The sequence below is a fragment of the Convolutriloba macropyga genome, chromosome 4 (genome assembly GCF_964194025.1).
Source record: "Convolutriloba macropyga chromosome 4, txConMacr16.3, whole genome shotgun sequence".
Classification (NCBI taxonomy): Eukaryota; Metazoa; Xenacoelomorpha; order Acoela; family Convolutidae; genus Convolutriloba; species Convolutriloba macropyga.
The window spans coordinates 13,780,488-13,802,555 of NC_134471.1; the positions used below are offsets into that span (position 1 = coordinate 13,780,488).

General features: G+C 36.0%; 1 protein-coding gene across 2 annotated transcripts in view; it reads left to right on the forward strand.

The window, feature by feature from the left end:
• Positions 1-22,068, forward strand: part of LOC142337468 (ATP-dependent RNA helicase A protein-like) — an 83,002-nt gene that overhangs the window by 28,126 nt on the left and 32,808 nt on the right. Inside the window, exons 2-13 of one of the 2 annotated variants that reach the window (XM_075386709.1) lie at positions 1-42; positions 4,898-4,961; positions 5,303-5,349; positions 8,628-8,764; positions 8,955-9,212; positions 9,382-9,576; positions 9,932-10,003; positions 10,441-10,618; positions 10,802-10,977; positions 18,720-18,884; positions 19,657-19,965; positions 20,501-20,727. The exon at positions 1-42 is cut by the window's left edge and continues 101 nt beyond it. In XM_075386709.1, the coding sequence (XP_075242824.1) occupies positions 1-42; positions 4,898-4,961; positions 5,303-5,349; positions 8,628-8,764; positions 8,955-9,212; positions 9,382-9,576; positions 9,932-10,003; positions 10,441-10,618; positions 10,802-10,977; positions 18,720-18,884; positions 19,657-19,965; positions 20,501-20,727 (1,870 nt within the window). The remainder of the gene's footprint in view (positions 43-4,897; positions 4,962-5,302; positions 5,350-8,627; positions 8,765-8,954; positions 9,213-9,381; positions 9,577-9,931; positions 10,004-10,440; positions 10,619-10,801; positions 10,978-18,719; positions 18,885-19,656; positions 19,966-20,500; positions 20,728-22,068) is intronic. The other variant, XM_075386708.1, reaches the window with a different exon arrangement.

The window sequence follows — 22,068 nt, forward strand, 5'->3', positions numbered from 1 at the left end:
GTGTGACTACACATACACCTCCATGGGACCAGACCATGCAAAGTAGTATCTCATTCACAAATCTCAGCTGTTTAGCTTGGAGATAAATAATTTTTTTCTGTTCTGTTTTGTCTTATCGCTAGTTAGGGGCTTAAGGATTTTTGACCAATATGGGTCTATCGCTCTTCGTTACTTATGCCTGTGTTGTAAAGCAGAATGTGATGCAATATTACCCCCACTCTCCTCCAGAATTTGAATTCTGACATGGAATGGACATTTTAGATATACTTTCTTGAGATAATTACAGTTTATTATGATAATTTATAGGCAGTTAGATAAAGTCTTCATGAAATCTTCTTAGTATCAGAATTAGATAATTTCATTTTTTCCAATACAAATTTCAAATCTGAGTTAATATCTGAGTTTAATTTTCTCAAGTATAGTAAAAACAAAGTAGTCCCGAGTAATCTGTTGTTGTGCATCCGTTGAGTACGATTGTCAATGAAAAACAGATTGGTACAAGACACTTTTTTATTAAAAGTTTTATAGTAACTAAAGTTTTCAATTCATTTATCCCAATTCATTCCAGCGTCAGAGACAGCAAACTTGAGGCCTAGCTGTTTTAGAACACTGTTTTCTTAAGCCTTTGGCACTAAAGCTGATCGAGGGGCGCAAGCACGTTAGACTTCAACGACCTGTAAAAGCGATAATATAAAATTGAGCAGGAGATTTTAAACCTGTAGCAGTTGTTTTGAGCAAAATGCCACAATTGTAACTGTTTTGGTTGATGAAGTTTTAAGAGGTTTAGAAATTGGAGGATAATTACTGGAAATTGTTTCAGAGGCAATTTGCCACCGGAGCAAAACTACTTTTTACCTTGCCAATATTTAATCTTAGAAGCATAGTACAACTAACCATCACCTGCACCACGTCGCCATAATTTTTTTTGGCGACAGCTGCCTGTAAGTCTTCTGATACAGGACTTTGAAGGTTGAAGATCACTTAATTGCTCTCAAGCAAAGTTCTTAGCAATATGCAGTTTTTTTTACACCTGGATGAGGCATCTATTCTTCTGCCATGTTTAATAGGCGTAAGTTTCATCCCCACTCCCTTCCACATCATATATGCAATTTTGCGCATAATAACTCGCTAAATAACAACATTTAACGTAGTTCGTAACCGGAGTTCCTAAACGGCTCTAGAGGGCAGAAGGAGGGTTGATTTTTTCCATTTCCTTTAGGAAAAACGGCTGTTCATAGCCGGCGTTATTGAGAACAGCTGCGTTAGAAGGAAGTCAGTTGAAGTGTCAAGTCGCCAGACGAAAAAAATGCCAGAAAGTTGCCTTGAGAGTAATTGACTAAATTCAACCTTTTAGGTCCTGTATTCCTAAAATGCATATTAAAATATGTGATGACAGTATGTTTTCGTTTTCACCTGACTAGCATTTACCTCTGAGAGTTGAATATCAATATAAGATATCTAATTAGATATCAATTAGACTTCTAAAAGTTAGATTACAATTCCCATCAATTATCAACCAACATTAATGTCAACTTCAATCAATATCAATTGCTACCAGAATATCATTGTGCAATTTCATTCTCAAACAACTGTCACCTGCATTGCTGAAAATTTACACAGGAATCTAGTAATTACGTTCTTAAGAGTAAGCGAACGCTTAAGTTTTTCAAAATACTCGATGACGGTGAGGTTGCGTGTACCCGAGGTTCTGTTCAAAGGGCCAAATCCGTTATAAAAATTAGATATTAATTTTGCCTAGGAAATAAAGTACCTCTGGAGACACTACTCTAAACTGTTGTGCCTTTATCGCGTGAACCATGTGTTTTTTTATTATATGGGAGTGGCCCTTGAAATCTAATTTAATGTTCTGTGGAAAATGAGTGAATATGTAGGAGAGGTCAGCTTTAATTTCTTCAGTCAACTTTTCCCTTTGTTCACGTATCTTAGAGAAAATTGGGTAACATTCTTTTATAGCTCTTAGAGGCTAGTTTTTTATTGTTACAATGAAGGATTTGGATTAATTTGAAAAAGGGGGAATAGTGGGACAAAATGAGAACGCAGAAACCAAAATTTGATGGATGAAATAGAGAGTTTGAAATTGATCTGCAAAAGGTTGTTGTTCTGCAAAAGGTTGTTGTTTTGCATGAAAAAAATATTTTTTTTTTAAATCATATCACGCAGCTGATCTGGAGTTTGATCTTACTGAAAGAATTCTCAATTTTCAATGCGATAATTGTAGTCTGATTCTACAATTCCATGTTTTTTTAAAATCAAATTGATTCGTCAAAATGAAACCTCTTTAATTGCTCTCAACAAAGTTTGTTGCAATTGCATTAGTCCTGTGGTCTTTTTTATGCGCGCTTTATTTTCTCTGAATTTAAATATAATTCAGAGGCAGAACCTGACACCATATATGAGTCTTGTTTTTTATCCCGAAATCATATATGATTTCCTAGTTATCGTACAAGGATATATGATCCTTATATGGTTACATGTAAATCATATATGATTTCCTGTAATCATACAAGGATCAAATATGATTTCTTGGTAATCATACACGGATCATATGTGATTTCCCTGATTTCATACAACTTTCATCAATCATTTATCGCGGTTTTTGAGTTCTCCTGAACATTTCTTCTGCTTTTTATCTTAAAAGTCGTATTAGGAGTATCTATGATTACCTTGATTTCATGCAACGATCATATATGATTTCTTAAGGATTGGTTCCATACAAGGATTGCACGATACAATTCCGTACTATACTCTAATTATGCATTTCAACTAAACTGTTTTGGAGACATAAATTCATTGTGTGAAGGGAGGTTCTTAGAGTTTGACCACCCTCCCCACTTCACCCCCTATTAACCCCCCACTTCATTCCCCGGCCAATTATGATAAAGCTGATTAGCCTCACTAAACCGTACCTAGCGACTGCCGAAGGCAACCGCTTGCCAGTCGTTTGAGAGCAATTCGACTGACGTTAGTGGGTTATGTCTGAATTCTGAAATCTGAATTCTTAAAAATTTCACACAACAATAAATACCAAAATTTCAATTCAAAGCTACTTTTGAAATTTTTATTGGCTAAAGGAATGAAGAAAAGGGCTATTGTCTAAACGCCAAAGTATAAAAAGTTTTTGCGCTAGCTAAAGGATATCTGAACAAATTTTTCTTCGCATTGTCTATAATATCATTAAATTTATTTAAAGTATGTAAATGGTTGTTTATTGCTACCATGAACAACCTAATGAGCCGTTTTGAGCCAAACGAGTAGAAAAAGTTTTTTTATACTGCGGTGGATTGCCAATACAACTTTTCTTTATTCCTTTAGTCAATAAAATTTCAAGATTAGCTTGAATTGAAATTTTGTTTGTTATTGTTGTATGAAATTTTGAAGAATCAAGACGAAAAATTTATTTTGAAAGGTGTTGGATGTTCTTGGTATATTCGAATCGTATAAGGAGCTCAAAACAATGGAATTTGTAAAAAAAATTGACTTTTTTGCCTAAATGTTTTTCGAGACATGTTTTAAAAAACCTCTCTAAGGACCAATTCAGTTTTCACTAATATCAATTTTGTACATATGATCTCATAAAATTGGTTTATCAAAAAAAAGTCGAGCTGGTATAAAATTCCTAACCCCCCTCAAATAAATTGGAGGGTTAGAAAAATTGAAACCAATTTTTCCCCGAGCTCTAATTATCCGTTTTTAAACACATTATTAACGCATATTTTGTAGGAAATTGTTTATAAAGATGCGTAACAGTTCTAGCAGGGGTTACAATCCGGGGTCCTGCCAGGTCGGGGACTGTGATCATAAATAGGCAGAGAAAAGAAACTCGAACTCACCTAAGCTAAAGAAGCGGCTATTAGTTTTTAATTGCTCTCGACCCAAGTTTGAAGCGATTATTGTAGGCGTGTTTATTTATGCAACATTTTTGCTTGACTGTTTTAGTTTGAGCAATTTAGGTTGACTTTTTTTCTGCTCGTTGAGGCCAAGAGAATTAAGTGCAGCTGCTCAGACACTTAATGTTCTTGTCCTTTACAAGTTGACAGAGTTTTCGTGTCCGGACAAAACATTCTCAAATTGCAAATATTCCCAGACAAAACAGGGACTGTCTGGGACTGTTTTGTCTGGGAATATTTTGCTATTCGGGACTGTTTTGTATGTTCACCCTGAGTTTTACGAGTTCTTAGATTTTAGTAGGCTCTTAGGGCACGGTTCACTGAAGCTGCTGAGTAAACAAAACTTCAAAGTGATAAGGGAAGTTTTGAGTGCAGGTTTGGGAGTACCACAAACCCTCTCCCTTCTTTGGCAATTCTATCCCGAAATCTTGAATGGTGATTTTTGTCATCGACTATTTCGATGGTAATTCAGTACGAGCCCTGTTTTTCTGACGGACTTGTAACAGAATGCTCAAAGGATTAAATGTAACTAAGCTTCGAATGGTCGCCACTTTTTTCGCAACGTCCTTGCCGTGTTATCTAATTGTGCTGTCAAACAATTACCACTGGCTGTCCGATTCTGTGATTCAAAATGATAACCTTGGTTATAGTTGAGATAGTCTGAAACAGAAAATCTTTGTATATTTTGGGTCTTTGGGCGTCACTGACTGGCCAGAGAAACTTACGTATCTGCCTAAGCTAGATATAAAAATAAAACAAAGAAAATACAGCCTCTCCCAGAAATCTAGTTGCGAAGCCAAGAGAGGAGATAGCTTCATGTAGAAACAAAGTTGCTGGATGATGCAGAATCGTCCCAGCTTTGTTTCTGAAGTAGTTGACGAAGTGTCTCCTCTTTTGGCCTCAAGTTTTAAAATATTCAATTGATGTTTTCCTTTAAGGCAGCTAAGAAATTAATTTGGCAGATACGTGGAGTTTCTTTGGTGTTTCAGCAGTTGGTCACGCTCGTCATAGTTCGGATGGTGAACAATTTGTAGTCAGCGGCGGAATTGATGTGTAAGTTATGCTGCCTTAACATGCAAAAGTTCGAGGCTTCAAATTTTAATTAACTAGAAGGATAGAGCATGCTGTACTCTAACGGGGTGCTATCATAAAGCTAGGTAATTGCTTGGGGTTATTCTTTAATCTCACTTTTTCAAACAACCAGTTTTCAAACAACCAATACTTATGCTATCTCCTTCAAACTTTGAAATAATTCACGACCTTATTCCAACGTTGAAAAAATGGTACGGAAAAATCTATTAAAAACAATTAATCATGTGCTAAGAAAATTAGGAATTAATCTGTTGTCCGTCTTTTTTCCATTTACATATAGTAAATTCCATGTTAATTTTTAGGAGTTTTGTGGCGGAGATGACTGTGTTCGTCAAGGAGTTACGAAAACGTACGTATTTCAAACATTTTATGAGAAAAATCAGTGTGAATTGTTAAACATCATTAACGGTAATCTAGTTTGTCAAATTGTTCTTGCTTGAGGTGTTACTTCACAATATTGGACTGTTTTATAGCCGCCGTCTGACTTTCAACGGCTATTTTTTAAGCGCTCTCCTTTTTTACAATCCGAAAATTGGATTGTATTGGTGCTCTAATTTTTTTACGAATGAAAGAGTAGTATTGACGGAGCGTCTTTTTTGAAATGGGTAATTTGTTGGAGTGTATTTGAAACCGGAAGTGAAAATAATTTTTGATCGCTTGCGGCTTTTTGAAACCAGTTTTTATAGTTTGCACTCAATTTTCAAAGGTGTTTCGCTCAATAATCTTAACAGGTAATAATGCGTTTGGAAACTGTTTTGACCACCGAAGCAAATTTTACACTTTGCGTCAATTTTTAGCTTTTTACTTTTTGCCTCGTCTTCAGCTTTTTCAGCAATTTTTCTAATCTTCAATATTTTATAGCATTTGGGGTGTTTTGTGGTTAAAATTATTTTTTCAAGCACTTTTCGTTTAACTTTGTTGTTTCTGTTAAAGAAAATGGAGTAAATTTTAGCAAGTTTTTGTGTTTTTAAAAAATTTTATTGCCTACTTCTTCAATGTTATGGTTCTCATTTTCTTTTTTCCTGATCAATTCTTTTTTAAGAGGAATTCTATAGCTGTTTCTACACTGAAGTTACACTTGCAAGCTAGACAGGGAACTTTTCACTGAAATATGTTATACAAATTTTTAATAGCCCCCGTCAGGCGCTCAACGGCTATTTTTTAGGCGCTCTCCTTTTCGCTTTACCTTTTGATCAAATTTTTCGTTTGATATTAGTCTCGATTTCCCGCTTGACTGCTGACTTACTTCACTCACTGTTTCAACTATGGATTTTAAATTCTTTCACGCCTTGATTTATGTAATATGGTGACTACTGTCAAAGTCGAAAGAGCCAAAAGAAACCGGATAAACATATAAAGCCCGGTCATTAAGTCATTGAGCATCAGGTTATCAGAGTTCATTACAGTGTTTGCTAGCTGACATTGGTATTATGCTTATTAGCTTTCATTTTAGAAGCTGAATTAATAACAATTTTAGACTCTAACTAAAGGTGCACACCGAATTAGAACACTTTTTGAACCTGAAAAAAAAGTCTTCTGTCTTTTTCTTTCATTCCCGATCAATCCTGTTCAATTCCTTTCAATCCCGATCAATCCTTTTTCTTTCAGTCCTGTTTCAATCTCGATGTGCATCAGGGGCGTCAACGGTGGGCATCTGCCGGATGTGTTTATTTTCATGTTTCCTTTTGTTTTTAACTTTATTTTTCTAAAGAAAAATTTTCGCAACGTATTGGTTGAATGAATGATCCAGTAGGGAATGTAATTAAAAATTCTGCAAACAATGTTTAGAATACTGAGTTTTACCTGTTTTGAGAGTTTTGTTAGAATTTTTACAGAAAATTTATTTTCATTTTCGTTTTGTTCAGTTGTCATCAATTTTCCCTTCGCTCGGCTTTTCCTTTATGAGCCTGTTAGATTCTCTTTCAGTTGATTTTTTGCTGTTGCGAATTACCTGTATTTATCGCCAAGTTCTACTGGTACTTCTGGAGTCGCAACTTGATGTAATTTTTATCAGATGCTTTTCGTTTTTGTCATTTTGCTTTCTCATGTCAGTTTTCCTCTTATCGGTTCAAAATGTTTAGTCAAATGAAGTAGGGGAGGCTTAAATCAACGAGGAGTGTCAGTTTTCTACACCATTGTGATAAGTGAGCTAGCAAGACAACCGGAAGTTCAGGGAGTGAATAAGTTTTGATGAAGTTGTTTCCGTGAACAAATTCGAAGAGCGGAGAAAGAGTGGTTCTTTTGTTCATGCCTTATTTTGAAAGAGAGCGAGAACTATTGATGTGAAAGTTTTCGCTAAGCGTGTAAATATTTTGTTTGCGTGCGGTTTTTATTTTTTTAAATATCTGTTGTCTTAAAGCTTATTTTAGACTAATGTTATGATTTATAATTTGTTCTGATAACGTTTGTGTAGTTAGGTAGTTATCGTTTTGTTACTGCATAATTTCCAGCGGCAATGAAATAGTTTTCAGTTTTTAATGGCACGGATTAATGTCTCCAGGATTTGATAATAAGTTACTGCATAGTTGCTAGAGTTAATGGAACGGCTGTCAATATTTTATTAACACGATTTTGATAAAATTTAAGTTTTCTGAAAGTTATTATGCTGTGCCAGGTTTATCGATCTTTGAGCCAGTGAAACTATTTAAGGCCTGAAATAGGGATACTGGATAGCCTCTGGAGACAATGAAATGGTTCTTAAAATAATAATATCACGGTTTTTAGCAAGATTTTGTTAAAGTTTGCAGTTGTTTCAAATTTGAATTTTTTGTCATCTTCTGAGTTTAAACGATCTTTACTGGACAACAAAACTTTGTTAAATCTTGCAGATGGGTTACATGACAGAACTTCAGAGCCAAAAAAATTGTGGCAAATAAATCTCTTTCATGGCTTTTGCGTGAGTTAATGATTGTATCGAATTGTATCATATTTGGCCTTCAGGGTAAAAGCTTCTAGAGTTGTAGCAATGTTTATTTTGTTTAGTTCGATTGTTTCAGTTTTTCAACGTTTGAGATTTTGTATTTTTGGGCTGGGATTGTTCAATTGATCTGCTGGTCAGGTATATTAGTTCTCAGTTTTTCTTTCAATTCTTTGGATTGCATTTCAGGACGTGTCCTGCTATGTTTTTATTTCGCTTTACCTTTTGATCACGTTTTTCGTTTTAAGGCCCTATTTTCACGCTTGACTTCTAACTTACCTCACGCACTGTTTCAACTGAATGGATTTTAAATTCTTTCACGTATTGAATTACGCAATGTATTGAATACGGCCAAAGTCAATAGAGAAAAATCCAAAGAAGCTTGATAAACCGAAGAAGCCCACTCATTAAGTCATAGAGCATTAGGTTATCAAAGCTCAACACTTGAAAAAAAAATTCTGGTAATTTTTCTATTCTTTTTTTTGTTTCAATCCTGATGGGCATCAAGCGCGTCAAAGGTGGCTAGTTTCCGGCAATTTCCGGCTAGGTTTTTATTGTCTTCATTTCATCTGTTTGCGGTTGAAGAGATTTTACTGCTATCTTTAAATAGTGATTGGAGTGAGTCTTAAAATAGTGAGTCTTTAAATAGTGAGTCTTGCTCGATTGAGGTTTTTATTTTGATCAATCAGTACTGAGGTTCTATTGTTTAGACATTAGCGGTAAAGAGCACGGATCTAACAAGAAAGTTGCAGCTGTGAACTGTGCTTTGTCCATTGTGAGACAGCTATACCACTTGGGTGTCATCGAAGCGTTCACTGGAACTCTTTCTAAAAAGATTGAAGATAGGGTGAGTTATCACATGAGAAAGTTTTGAATGCTTATCTCAATTACAGTGACACTACTTAGACTTAATGTTTGCTCTAAGTTTAAGCTATCAAGTTTGCTTTAAATTATTTACACCGTATTCAGTGTAAATTTATGGGAGTTAGAAAATGTATTTGCACTTGATCGTATCTATAGATAGATTTGCTTTTTAGTTGCCGCCAATTAAGGTCAGCATCGACCCGGCTACAATTGCTAAAATCAACACCCTATTGGACGGGTATGGAATTCGCGCCGCTCCGCCCCCTGTTCCGGGAAGCGACAGGCCAGTGTCATTGGTTGTCCCTGATGATGTCCTTGATCGGTTCACGTCCCCGCACCAGACGCCGGGGAGTGTTATATGTTGGTCCCCTCCTGCACCTGACTGGAACCCATGGATCTCGTGCAACATTGATGAGGGACCCATGGCGTTTGTTAGTTATAGTCCTTAAACAATAAAGAGCTGAATGATTTAAGATTTTTTTCCTTGTGAGCTGAAAGTTGTCAAACACACCGTGATGTAAAATTTCACCAATGTCGGGTTGGACCTCATTAGTTTTGGTTAATAGTGTAAAATTAATTTCAATTTTGCTTTTGTGTTAGAAAACGTCAGCTCAGATCTCGGAGATGCTGCTTGAGAATGAGAATGTGAAAGTGTGTCACTCGCAGTACGTGGACATGTGTCATAATAGAAGAGAGCTGCCAGTGTTTGAGTACCGTGAGAGACTTTTGAGTATGATCAGAGATAACTCGGTCATTTTGGTCAAGGGAGAAACTGGCTGCGGCAAAACTACCCAGGTTGCTATTTTATACTTCTCTATGAATCAGCTACAAATTGAAGCTATGTGTGTAAACAATCTTTCTGCAGAAAAGTGAATATTTTTGAGTTTTTGAGAAAATTAAGTTTTTTTCTCAAGTTATCATAGTATTATTTGTTGTCCCGGATTCTATATTTTTTTCAATCTAGAGTGGGTAATTATTTTTCACATCAAATAGCAGTTTTTCAGATTTTTAACCGAAGATCTAGTTCCCTGTTACAATAAGATTTTTGGCGCATTGTGTTCCATTGCAGTAATGACTATTGAATTATTGAATGGTAAAGTTGATGAAAGCCAAAAAATTCTTTTCATCAGGGAAATGTTTCTGTTGACAGATCCCACAATTCATTTTGGAGGACTATGTTAGGAACAACAGAGGAGCACACTGCAACGTCATTGTTACCCAGGTGAACAGCTTAGATATGTTATCTTTACCAGTGCACAAAAGTTCTGTTTTTCCCTCACTATACATGAACTACGGGTCTAGGAAATAAACCCCAATTCTAAAATTGAATTTCGGTCGTGAGAATTTGTTCGGTTGTGATAGTTTCATATCAAGTCGCACGGGACGCTGAGGCATGGCCATGGCCCGCGAGGCATGGCCAAACGCGCTAAATGCGCAGCTCTTTAGGAGTAAAGTGGGGGTTTGTTTCCGCAACCGATGAACAACATATGTACGTTTTTGTTAAGACTGGTTTGCAGAGCTTCTTTATGGTTATCCTTAGACCTAACAATTTGATGCCATTTTCTAACGGTATGAAAATTAGTATAACCTCCTTTAGCGAACTAAGAGGTCCAAGCAAGAACTCCGAAATGTTGTAGTGGTTAATTTTGGTTGTTCCAGCCTCGACGAATCAGCGCAGTGTCGGTGGCGGAGCGCATAGCCAATGAAAGGTGCGAGCCAATTGGAGATAGTACGGGGTACAGCGTACGATTTGAAAGTGTGCTTCCCAGGCCACAAGGGGCTATCTTGTTTTGCACTGTCGGTACGCTCCTCAGAAAACTGGAATCGGGATTGAGAGGTGAGAGTAAACGGTGTTAAACTATTTTTGATCGCGGGTTCAAGCACTTGGCAGTTATTTTCTGGAATGCCAGCTATCGTAGCGGAGAGTTGATAAACTCAATAAGCTTTTCGGTCAGAAAAGTTAGTCAATATATTAACATTTGTTCAGCTGCTATTGGGTTAAACTTATTCTTTGTTGTAGGAGTGAGTCACGTGGTTGTTGACGAGATCCATGAGAGGGACATCAACTCTGATTTTATCCTGATTGCATTGAGGGACATGTCTGTGGCATTTCCTGAACTCAAAATAATCCTGATGTCTGCCACCATTGACACCACCCTCTTCTCCCACTATTTTGGAGACTGCCCTGTGATAGAAGTGAGATATCTGAATTGTTTGTCTATGGTCGCTTAATTGTATCAAAAATTACTCAAAAGAGAAACAGTTCACGACATGACAATCGATTTCAAATCGGCGAACTTGCACAAGGGTTTTTTTAAGATCTGTCAGGTGTTAGTTATGCCGCTCGTGAAAATAATCGTTAGGTCAAACTGCTGAACAAGTCAAAAGTAGTGAGTCGAGCGAGAAAAAGAGATTTTCTAGCATGCATCATTATTTTGAGAAGTAGAGCGTGAAACATTTTTTGATCACGTGCGGCATTTTCAAAGTAATCTTGTAATTCCAAATGCAATTTTTATCTAAGTGTTTTATAGCTGCAAAGCTGTAAGCTGAGCGGAGCTATATTGCGGTGCTCTTGGTTTTTTACGACTCGAAGAGGAGTATTGGAGAAGTCTTTTTTAAAATCAAGTTTATTGGGGTGAATTTTGAAGCAGGAAATGAAACACTTGAAAAAATTTGGAGTGATTCTGTTGCTGAACAAAATGAAGAGTGGAATGAAAAGAGAATTTTTTGTTCATATCGCTGTTTTCTAGAGAGCGAGAAATTGAGGTGTGAAAACAAAAGTCTGTAAGCGAGCGAAATTTTTTGTTCATGTGCGGCATTTTAAAGCAGTTTTCAGGTTTTTTTTGGTTGAGGTTTGGTTATGGTTTTCTTTTACTTTTAGGCTGGTTTTGGTAGTGGTTTGAATGTTTCTGGAAATTTATGAATTTTATGCTAATTCGGAGGTTTTTCATGTATTTTGCTGATTTTTGGGCTAATCTTTGGGATTTTTTGACGATTATTTTGTTTTACTGCCTCAAATGGGTATTGAAAAGACCCCTATTACTTGAGCAATTTTTAGTTAACAACTGGTTACATTTTTGTGGATTTGAAGCTTGTTTGAGAACTAAATGGAAATTATTTTTTTTTTGCAGTTTTTCGTTTTTTTCTGTTCTTTAGACAAGTTTCTTAGCCTATTATGACTTGCCTATTGTTTTGCGAGCATTGGCAGAACTTATGGGCTGAAACGAAATTTTTCTTTGAGCTTTTGTAATAAAAAAATAACTTTTTCCAGTTTTTTTAGTCCAAGTTAGTTTCAAGTATTTTAAAAATTCTCATAAGTAGTTTTAGTAGGTACTAGTTGTGTTGATGAAGTAATTTTGGCAGAGGTAGTTATTTCAGGGTTTCAATTTATAGCAAAATTTGATCAGAGTTATTATCATATTTTAAAAGATTTGATTTTCTTTTTTGTTTTTTGGTTTTGTTTCAAGATAATCCGAAATTAGTGGAGGCACCTTTTGTCTCACGAGTAGTTGGATGTCATTTAAGTGGATTTTCACTTCCAAACTTTTCCGGAATTCTTTCGGCTATGTTTTTGTTGGTCTGACGCCCTTCGTTTTTAATTTGTTCACACAGCAATGCCGAAAGTCAATTTTTCTGAATTACTTCTTCCTCACTAACGGCTTTTGCGCACGTGACGTCATTTCTCATTCTCTCTTGCAAAAGTTTTTTGCGTGATTAGATTTTAGCATAAGTGACTGACCTCACTCCATAAATTGACTTTTGCAATTAGAAATTTATGTTTATTTTGAATTAGTTTTAGGTCAAAGGAACTCATATCTGTAATAAAGGTCACGAATGAAAAGGCTACTGCGCAATGAATTTTTACAAGCTTTAATAATTTATCGCTGAATTTTTACATAGCTTTTTGAGTGATGTCGATAACTTTTTCAACCTATATCTATCTGTTTCTATCTCTATTATACGGCACGCAAGTCTATTCTTTCGCAGCTATTCCAGCAATCTGCCGGCTATGTTAAAATAATTGACTGTTAATTGAAGATGAATGTTGGTTCCTGAGTATTGTTTTTCTGGCCTGGAGTAAAGAATGAGTTGGTTTAGGATGCCTTGAAAGCTTCTTTTTTCTGAATATCCTGAAAACGGGTCATTTTTAATAGCCGCCATCAGCCTCTGAAACGGCTATTATTTAAGCGCTCTCCTTTTTTTATAATTCGCTTTACCTTTTGATCACGTTTTTAGTTTTACATAAGTCACGATATTCACGCTTGACTTTTGACTTACTCACTGTTTCAAATGAATTGATATTAAATTCTTTCTCGTAATGAAGTACGTAATGTAGTGAATACGGTCAAGTCAAAAGAGCAAAATCAAAAGAAACCGGATAAACTTATAAAGCCCTGTCATTAAGACATAGTGCATTAGGTTATCAAAGTTCATTAAAGAGATTGCTAGCTGACGTTAGTTTGACGCTTAATAGCATTCAGTTTAGAAGCTGAATTAAGTGTAATTTTGGAATCTAGCCGATTATGCAGATTTTACACATCAAATAAGAACACTGACAAATTTTGAATTATTCTGTCAATTTCCATCAAGCTGGTTAATCGCGGTTATTTTCCGGAAATTTGCCGGCTATGTTTTTTTATTGGTTAACAGCTGCTGTAATCTTCTTGGTAAGTTACAACTGCGGTCTAATTTTTAGCGACTGAAACAGGAATTATTCTAATTGATGCGGTTTTCTGTTTTTAATAGGTTAATTGTCATTGACACAGGATGTAAAAGACAATGCAGCACGGTTAAAACATGATCAAACCAGCTGAAAAAAGGCAATGGAGAGAGAAAAAGGCAGTTGCATTTGTACATACATTATTCTGAGAGAGAACGAGAAAGTAGGTATGAAAATAAAATTGTTTGGAGTCTTTCAGTTATAGCTCTAAGTTTTTCGGTCAACAAGGATGTCTCAATTGTATCAAAAATAGTTAGCGTATATTTGGAAGCAAATCTGAAGCCATAATTACACTCTTAGATGCAATTTTGCTGATTATTATTTGACCTTTAATGTATGCATTTTTAGCAGTTATTTTTCTACCTTTGTCAATTTTTTTTATAGAAATTGAAGATAGAGTTTTTATGAATGTATTTAAGTTGGTTTTAAAATTGCTATGGTATCTTTTTCATCCCATTGCAGTTGTTTCAAATTTTCGTAATTGTTTGTTTAATTGCTCTCGAATAAGAAGCAATTATTGTAAACGTCTTTTTAATTACTCTCAAAGAGAACCAATTATTGTAAACATGTGTCTTTTTATGCAAGTTCTTCGCATGACTCTTTTCTGACTTTTTGAGTGACTTTTAGGCCCTTGATTTTCTGCGTTTTACGTGATTAATTGCTCTCAAACGAAGTTTGTAGCAATTATATTAGTCCTGTCGGTCTTTTTTTTATGCGATTTTTCGCTTGACCGATTTTTCGTCTGACGCTTTTGATTTTTCGTCCTCAAAAACGGGATAAACAGGTAGCGCCCAGCAGGCATTAAGTGCTCTTAGAGCCTTTCAGCTCTGTTTCAGCTCAAACTGTTTTGGAGACTTATAGTTATGTTGTGAAGGGCGGTTCTTAGAGGTTGACGACACCCCCACTGTTGACCCCCCCTTTTGCCCCCACCCCACCCCCACAGCGCTGTTGCCCCCCCACCCCACTGTTGACCACCCCATCCCCATCAGACCCCCGGTGTACACCCCCCCCCCCCCCCCCCCGGCCTCCTGTGGCTACTGACGAACAACTGATCGCTAAAAACAAGCAATTTTATACTAATTTTCACAAATTTTTTCAAGTTTTTTTGAAAATTTTTTGTCATTTTTTGTTTTTTCAGCCCTAGGTGTCAGGAAACCTCCTCTAGGGTTTTATATTAGGTTACTGCATCGTTTCTAGTGGTAGTGGAATGGTTTCAACATTTTAACATCACGAATTTTAGCCTTTTTTTGTCAAAACGTGCAAATTTTTCCAATTTTTTTGCCATTTATTTTTTTATCCACTTCTTTCCGGACGCAGGGGCCAGAAAACGTCCTCATGGGTTTGATAATAAGTTCCTGAAACAATTTTACTTGCCATGGAATAGCTTTCAATTTTTTAAAATGACAGATTTTTTCAATTTTTTTTCAATAATTAATTTTGTTTTATTGTCAGTTTATTATCGCTATTGTCAGTTTATTTGTCATTATTGTCATTTTTTCAGATTTTTTCAGCCTAACAGAAAATCTCCGTTAGGGTTTGATAATGAGTTACTGAAAAATGTTTTGGCCATGGATTAGTTACAACTTTTATCACAAGTTATAGCAGTATTTTTGCAACTTCTAATTTTTGAATTTTTTTGTCATTTTCGTGGTTTCGCCTACCTCAACAGCCACATAACCTCCTCTAGAGTTTGAGCTTAGGTTACTGCATAGCTTCTAGATGTAATGGAAGGTTTTTCAAGATTTTTATGATCAGCAATTTTCAAAATTATTTTCAATTTTTTAAGTTTTTTGAATCTTTTTGACTTTATCAGTTTTCCGTCACCAGGGTCCTAGGGACCTCCTCTCAGGCTTCTTGAAAAGCTCTCAAATAGTTTCTAGATTCATGAAATTGTTATCAATATTTAAATGACTCCAGCTTTAACACGTTTTTGATAAAATTTAATTTTTTTTTCAATTTTCGAAAAATTATCATGTTCCAAGTTTATGGATGTTTTTGAGCCAGTAAAACTAATTAAAAATTGAAATAGTGATACTGGATAGTCTCTTGATACAATGAAATGGTTTTAAAGATTTTAATGTCTGGAATTTTAGCAAGATTTTGTTAAAATTTGCTATTGTTTTCAAAATTTTTGAGTGTTTTTGTCCTTTTCTGAGTTTAACTATCATTACTGGCCGACGAAGTTTTTCAAGTCTTGCAGATGGGTTACTCGACATCACTCAGGAGAGAAAAAATAGTTCTGAACATTTTCATTGCGAGATCTGGAAGCTTTTCTTTTAAATTTTGCAATATTGCAAATTTTTTAGACAACTGCTCGCCGGTCGTTTGAGAGCAATTCGGCGTTTGAGAGCAGACGTTAGTCGGTTATGTTCTAGATTTCGCTCTCATTCACATTTTTTCAAGCAGCTGAACTCAATTGGCGGCAATTGAATACTAAAAGTCAAATGATAGGTGCACCGAAACTGGAGGTGACGGAAGCAGACTCATGAGGTGGGGGTTCGAATTCTACCTTCGGTTGATGTTTTGACGCCCATAGAGAAAAATTTATCTGGGCTACAGCCCCTGAATTAAATTGCGCCGCCTGTCATTGAGAGCTATTTTTCGGACGTTAGTTGGTTTGTTTTTAACTGCTCTCGAACGAAGTTTGAATCAATTTTTTTTGCCCCCATTGTGTAAAATTGCATTAGATTATACAATGTTTTTCCGTCACGATTCTCTTTTGATGATTTATGAGAAATGATAGTCTTTTTAAAGTGTTAAGTGGCAGAAAATGATAGTCCTTTCAAATATACTGTTTTTTGTAAGTTTTGCAGCAAATATTATAATCCGAATTTGTTGATTAAAAGCATGAACAAGGCTGTTATCTTCTTCTCGAAGTGAATTAATAGCTGACCTCATCTTTTCTGCGGGCTATTATAGTCGGTATATATTTTAGTTTTCCGCTAGGTGAAAATCTGTTCTTAACCTCATTTTGCCTGTGACATTTTTCGTTACTTAAGGCTTATTAATTTCAAGCTTTTTGACTTGTTTCGCCTAGTTTCACTATTGTTCATTCCGCTCAAAGAGCTTTCAAACAACAGTTGCTCAGCTGATAAATCTAAAATTAACGAAGTCCAAAATGATAACTGGATAAAGCGCAGTTTTGGATGCCTGGTGTTTTTCAGTGTTTTTCAGTACGAAATCCAATTCAAGAAGCTCGCAGTTTAGAAAAGTTTTTTTTTGTACAATCGACAATCAATTTTTATCAATTCAGTTCCTTCAATTCCTGGGGACACAAGGGAGTCAATGGGGGCTATTTTCCGGCAACCTACCTGGTATATTTCGTTCTTAGTGTTCACTTTTCCCGGTTATCTCAGTAAGCAACGTTTCTGTTGTTTTGTCTATCATTTGCTGGTCGTTTATTGAACGAATTTTAGCTGCATGCGATGGTTTGTTGAGCATAATTTTTGGAGTCTTAAATTTTAAAGATTTTGAATAAATTTTGAAATTTTAATTGCCGTTTTAGTATTTTTGATTTTGTGTCTAAAGACACACAAAATCTAATTGCTCTCAAATGAAGTTTAGCAATTATATTAGTCCTGTCGGTCTTTTTTATTCGATTTTTTGCTTGACCGATTTTTCGTCTGACGCTTTTCGTCCTCAAAAACGGGATAAACAGGTAGCGCCCAGCGGGCATTAAGTGCTCTTAGAGCCTTTCAGCTCTGTGTCAGCTGTTTCCCACCACGCTGTTGCCCACCACCCCCTCCCTCTCCATCAGCCCCGGTGAACTTTTTCCGTCCCCAAGGTCCGAGGGACCTCCTCCAAGGTTTGATGATAAGCTGTCGCATAGTTTATAGAGGTAATGGAATGGCTATAAATATTTTAATGACTCCAGCTTTAGCAGTTTTATGATGAAATTTAATTTTTCGAATTTTTGGAAAAGTTTTATGTTCCAATTTTATGGATCTTTATGAGCCAGTGAAACTATTTTAAGCTTGGAATAGGGATACTGGATAGTCTCCTGAGACATTGAAATTGTTTTGAAGATTTCAATATCTTTAAATTTAGCAAGATTTAAAATTTGCTATTGTTTTCAAAATTTTTTATTTTTGTCCTTTTCTGAGTTTAACGATCATTACTGGCCAACGAAGCTTTTCAAATCTTGCAGGGTTACTTGACATAACAACTCCAGAGACAAAAAATAGTTTTGAACATTTTCACTGCGAAATCTGGAAGCTTTTATTTTAAATTTTGCAATATTTTGCAAATTTTTAAAATATCAGTTTTTTCTTTTATTTACTAACAAGGCTAGAAAACTAAAAGCTGCAGAGTCGAATCAAGCTGAAGCTAGCCTCACTAAATTGTGGCCAGCTGCTGACAAGGCCATCCGCTCGCTGGTCGTTTGAGTGCAATTCGCCCGACGTTAGTCGGTCATGTTTTTTTGGTTTTGTCTTTCATATTTTGTGTGTTTGGTTGAAAAGATGAGTGTTCAGAGTGTGGCGATTGTTCAAAAAATTAATAGGTTTCTATTGGAGAATGTTAACAATGCTCTGAATGATGAACGGTTGTTCTAGTTTCATTAAGTTGTTTTGCGATGTCTTATTTTTTTTAAGTTTTCACATTGAAAGAAAGGTGTTGAAATTGATATTTTTAATCGGTCTGCATTGAAAATAAAGGAAGATCAAAAATATAACCGATTATCAGAAAAAAAAGAATTTAAAAATTTAAGGGTTTTTTGACTGCTTTCAAAAACTGTTGTATCAATTATTTGGCTCATGTTTTTATTTTTGCGCTGTTTTCCACCTGAGTTATTTTTGTCTGATCAACTTGACTTCTTCCGTAGAAATGAGATAATCCAGTGAAGCTTGAGGGCTTTAAATTGCTGTAATGCTCTGAAGGATGTGCTGAAGGACATTTTTGAGAAGCCACCCCCCCCCCCCCTTTCCCACACACCAATAAAATGAAAAAAAAATTGTGCCCACACCTACTTTCCTTTCCTGCCGCCTAACCAGTCGTGAGCTATCTACTGCCAAAGTCAACCCCTCGACAGTCGTTTGAGAGAAATTTGCCCTGCGTTAGTAGGATATTTTTTCGATTTAGTGCTGTCGTTCCTCGATTTGTTGAGAGTATATACTCGGTGGTTCACTAAATTTTTTTTAAAAGTTCTTAAACCCGCTTGTGTTGTCAGACTCATGTCCCCTCTTCGTTTACTAGACCTCTCAATTTGAACTGTGTTTAGGTACATGGGCGTACATTCCCAGTGCAGGAGTACTACTTGGAAGACTGTGTGGAGATGCTGCAATTTGTACCCCCTCCCAATGTGAGGAAAGGCAAGGCGGGTAAGGGACGGGGTGCAGCTGGGAAAGATGACGATGACGAGGCTGCATTCGATGATGACGAGGATGTGAGTCATCTTCTTTTTCCTTCATGATAACTTTTCATCGCAATTTACATTTTAACCCGGACAGGTCTAGTTTACCATAATAGATATACGCCATAATAGATGCGTAATGTTGTCTAATATATGCTTTCAGAATAATTTTTTTTGCATGGGTGTCAGCTGATTGGATCGAAGCAATGAAGAACAGACAGCTTTTAAAGCCTCAGTCGCTTGACACGTCCAACCCCAATCCCCACCCCCACCTGCGAGACCCCCTCTCGGCTCATTCCCTCCTAATGCGAACACGCCCTAATGCTAGCATCCCTTAGCCCCAGCTTGCTACTTCGAAGCCAACCGCTCACCGGTTGTTTGAGGGCGATTCGCCCGACGCTAGTCGATTACTTGTTGAAATAAACTGCCTTGAAACAAAAATATATGTGTTGAAAAGCTACAAAATTCTATCATCGATGTGCCAAAATACAACGAAATGGAAATGTGGGAATCTGGTGGGCTAATTGTCTTACCGCTCAACAACTGTTTTTCTATCTAAGTAAATGAGAATTCCTCGATTGACTTTGAGTAATCTTTATTCACAGAAAATTTTTTGGAAAATTGAAATCAAATTGGCTCTGTAAATTATTCATTAGAATATTAATGTGCGTTAAGATTGATTGTTATGCTACATGTAACTGATTTTCTCCAATTTTTAGATCGGCTTTTTTCAATGTAAGTTGTTGATTGTAATCGGGTGAAGGCTGTGAAATGTTATCCTATTGTATTAGAGATTTTGATTTAGCAAAACATGAATTTGGTCATTGGAGACGAATACTCAAATGAAACAAAACGAGCACTGACAGAAATGCCCGAAAAAGAACTGAGCTTCGAGTTGATCGAAAAGCTGATCGAATACTGTGCTTCTCTGCAACTGTCAGGTGCAATTCTGGTTTTCCTTCCTGGGTGGAATATAATTTTTTCCCTTTTGAAGCACCTAACTAACCACCCTAGATTCGGATCTGGAGCATTTCGCATTCTACCATTGCACAGTCAGGTTCCTAGGGAGGATCAGAAGAGGATTTTTGACCCTGTGCCGCCAGGATGCACAAAAGTACGTATGCATTTTTTCTATCGATTAATCTGAGCGAGATGTATGTTCTGTAATAGGTAAAATATTGGTTGTTAACTGAAGAAATCCCGGGATGAACACCATATAAAAGGAACTTACCAACCATAAAACGCCAGATATGTATTTTATGGAAACTTACTAAGCTTCACATAAAAATTGCCATCACCAAAGTTACCATATATGGAGACATAGTTACAATAGCAATATATGGTTCGTTTTATGGTTAGTAAGTTTGGTCAGCCAGCGCAATTTTTAGTCACTGAGTATTGCATTTCTGGGCCTGGCGTAAAGAATGAGTTAATTTCGAATCTGCAAAGATGTATTTGAACGCTTTTTGTCCGTGTTTCTGAATCTCTTGAGAGCTGCTCATTTTTAGACAGCAGCTGATGTTTTGCCAGATAATTACGATAGCTAATGTTGAATGGTACATATAGCACGTTATGTTTTTAGTATCTATTTGTAATTCATAGTTTTTTAGAGAATTCAATTGTTGAATTGTTGCTTATGTCTCTGTTAGGTCATTCTGTCGACCAACATAGCCGAGACCTCTATTACGATCAACGACGTGGTATTCGTCATAGACTCGTGCAAGAGCAAAGTAAAGTTGTTCACAGCACATAACAACATGACGAGCTACACGACAGTGTGGGCTAGCAAGACTAATCTGGAACAGAGGAGGGGACGAGCAGGGAGAGTGAGGGCTGGATTCGCTTTCCACTTGTGCAGTAGAAGCAGATTTGAGAAGTAGGTTTTTGAAACTTCATAATAGATCTTAATATATAGGGACTAAGTCGTGAGCATTATTTTTTGCTCTCAGACATGCTTGTGCAAATTGTAGTAGCGACTTTTAGAACATTTGAATTCATTAGAACTCTTAATAGCTTCCAGTTTCGCTCATTACTGATGCTACTTCAGGCAACGATTTATTCACAGAGACTTGATTTATTAATAGCCGCGAAGCGATATTGGGGACATCGTGGTTTTTTACAATTCAAAGAATTTGAATTGTATTGGTGCGCTGTTTTTTTTAAGATGTGTTCACACATTTTTCAATGACTTTGATCGTTCAAAACGGGATAAACAGGTAAAGCCAAGCGGGCATTAAGTTTCATTAGAGGCCCAAAGTGGACTTTAGTTGTCCTTCAAGTGCTAATAGTGGTGCAGCTGCTGGGATGGCCTTAATTTAAGGTTAAAAGGTCATTTTTAGGAGTTTTTGGGCTCAATGGTGCAATTTTTCATGTTATTGTGATTTTTTTAGTTTCTTTGTTTGATTAGTCTTATAAAAAGTTAGTGAATGGTTTTTGGTTTCAATGGATTTGTTTTCAACAATTTAACCTTTCGACTTTTGGAAGTTTTTTGATAAAATTGCTGTTTTTTTCAAGTTTTTTTCAAAACATTTGTTTTTTATTTATTTCTTCTCTCAGTAGACAGCTAACCTCATCCAGTGTTTGATAGTATGTTATTAAATAATTATAAAATGCTAGGGGGCAATTGAATGACGTTCAACATTTTAATAGAACAAATTTCTATTTTTTGAAGTTTGAAATTTTTTTCTAAAAATTATTGCCTATCGATCTATGAGCCAATGAGTTTTTAAAGCTTGGAATTGGGTTACTGGATAGCCTCTAGAGACAGAAAGGATTCTGAAGATATTTATATCACTATTTTCGGCAACATTTTCTGATAATTTGCAATTGATTTCTTTTTTTTCTTAAATTTTGATCATCGATCTTCAAGGGCCAATGAATATTTTTCAGGTCCTTGGCTTTAGTTGTCCTTCAAGTGCTAATAGTGGTGCAGCTGCTGGGATGGCCTTAATTTAAGATTAAAAGGTCATTTTTAGGAGTTTTTGGGCTCTATGGTGCAATTTTTCATGTTATTGTGATTTTTTTGAGTTTCTTTGTTTGATTAGTCTTAGATTGAAGTTTTTAAAAGTTGATTAAGGTCAACTGCGACACAAAATTGCTTGTTATGACCATTGTATGAGCTATAAACGTTGGTACTACAAACACAAACTCGCGAAAGGATACTAATTTTTGCAATTTTTTTCAGGTTTTTTGAAAATTTTTGTCATATTTTGAGTTT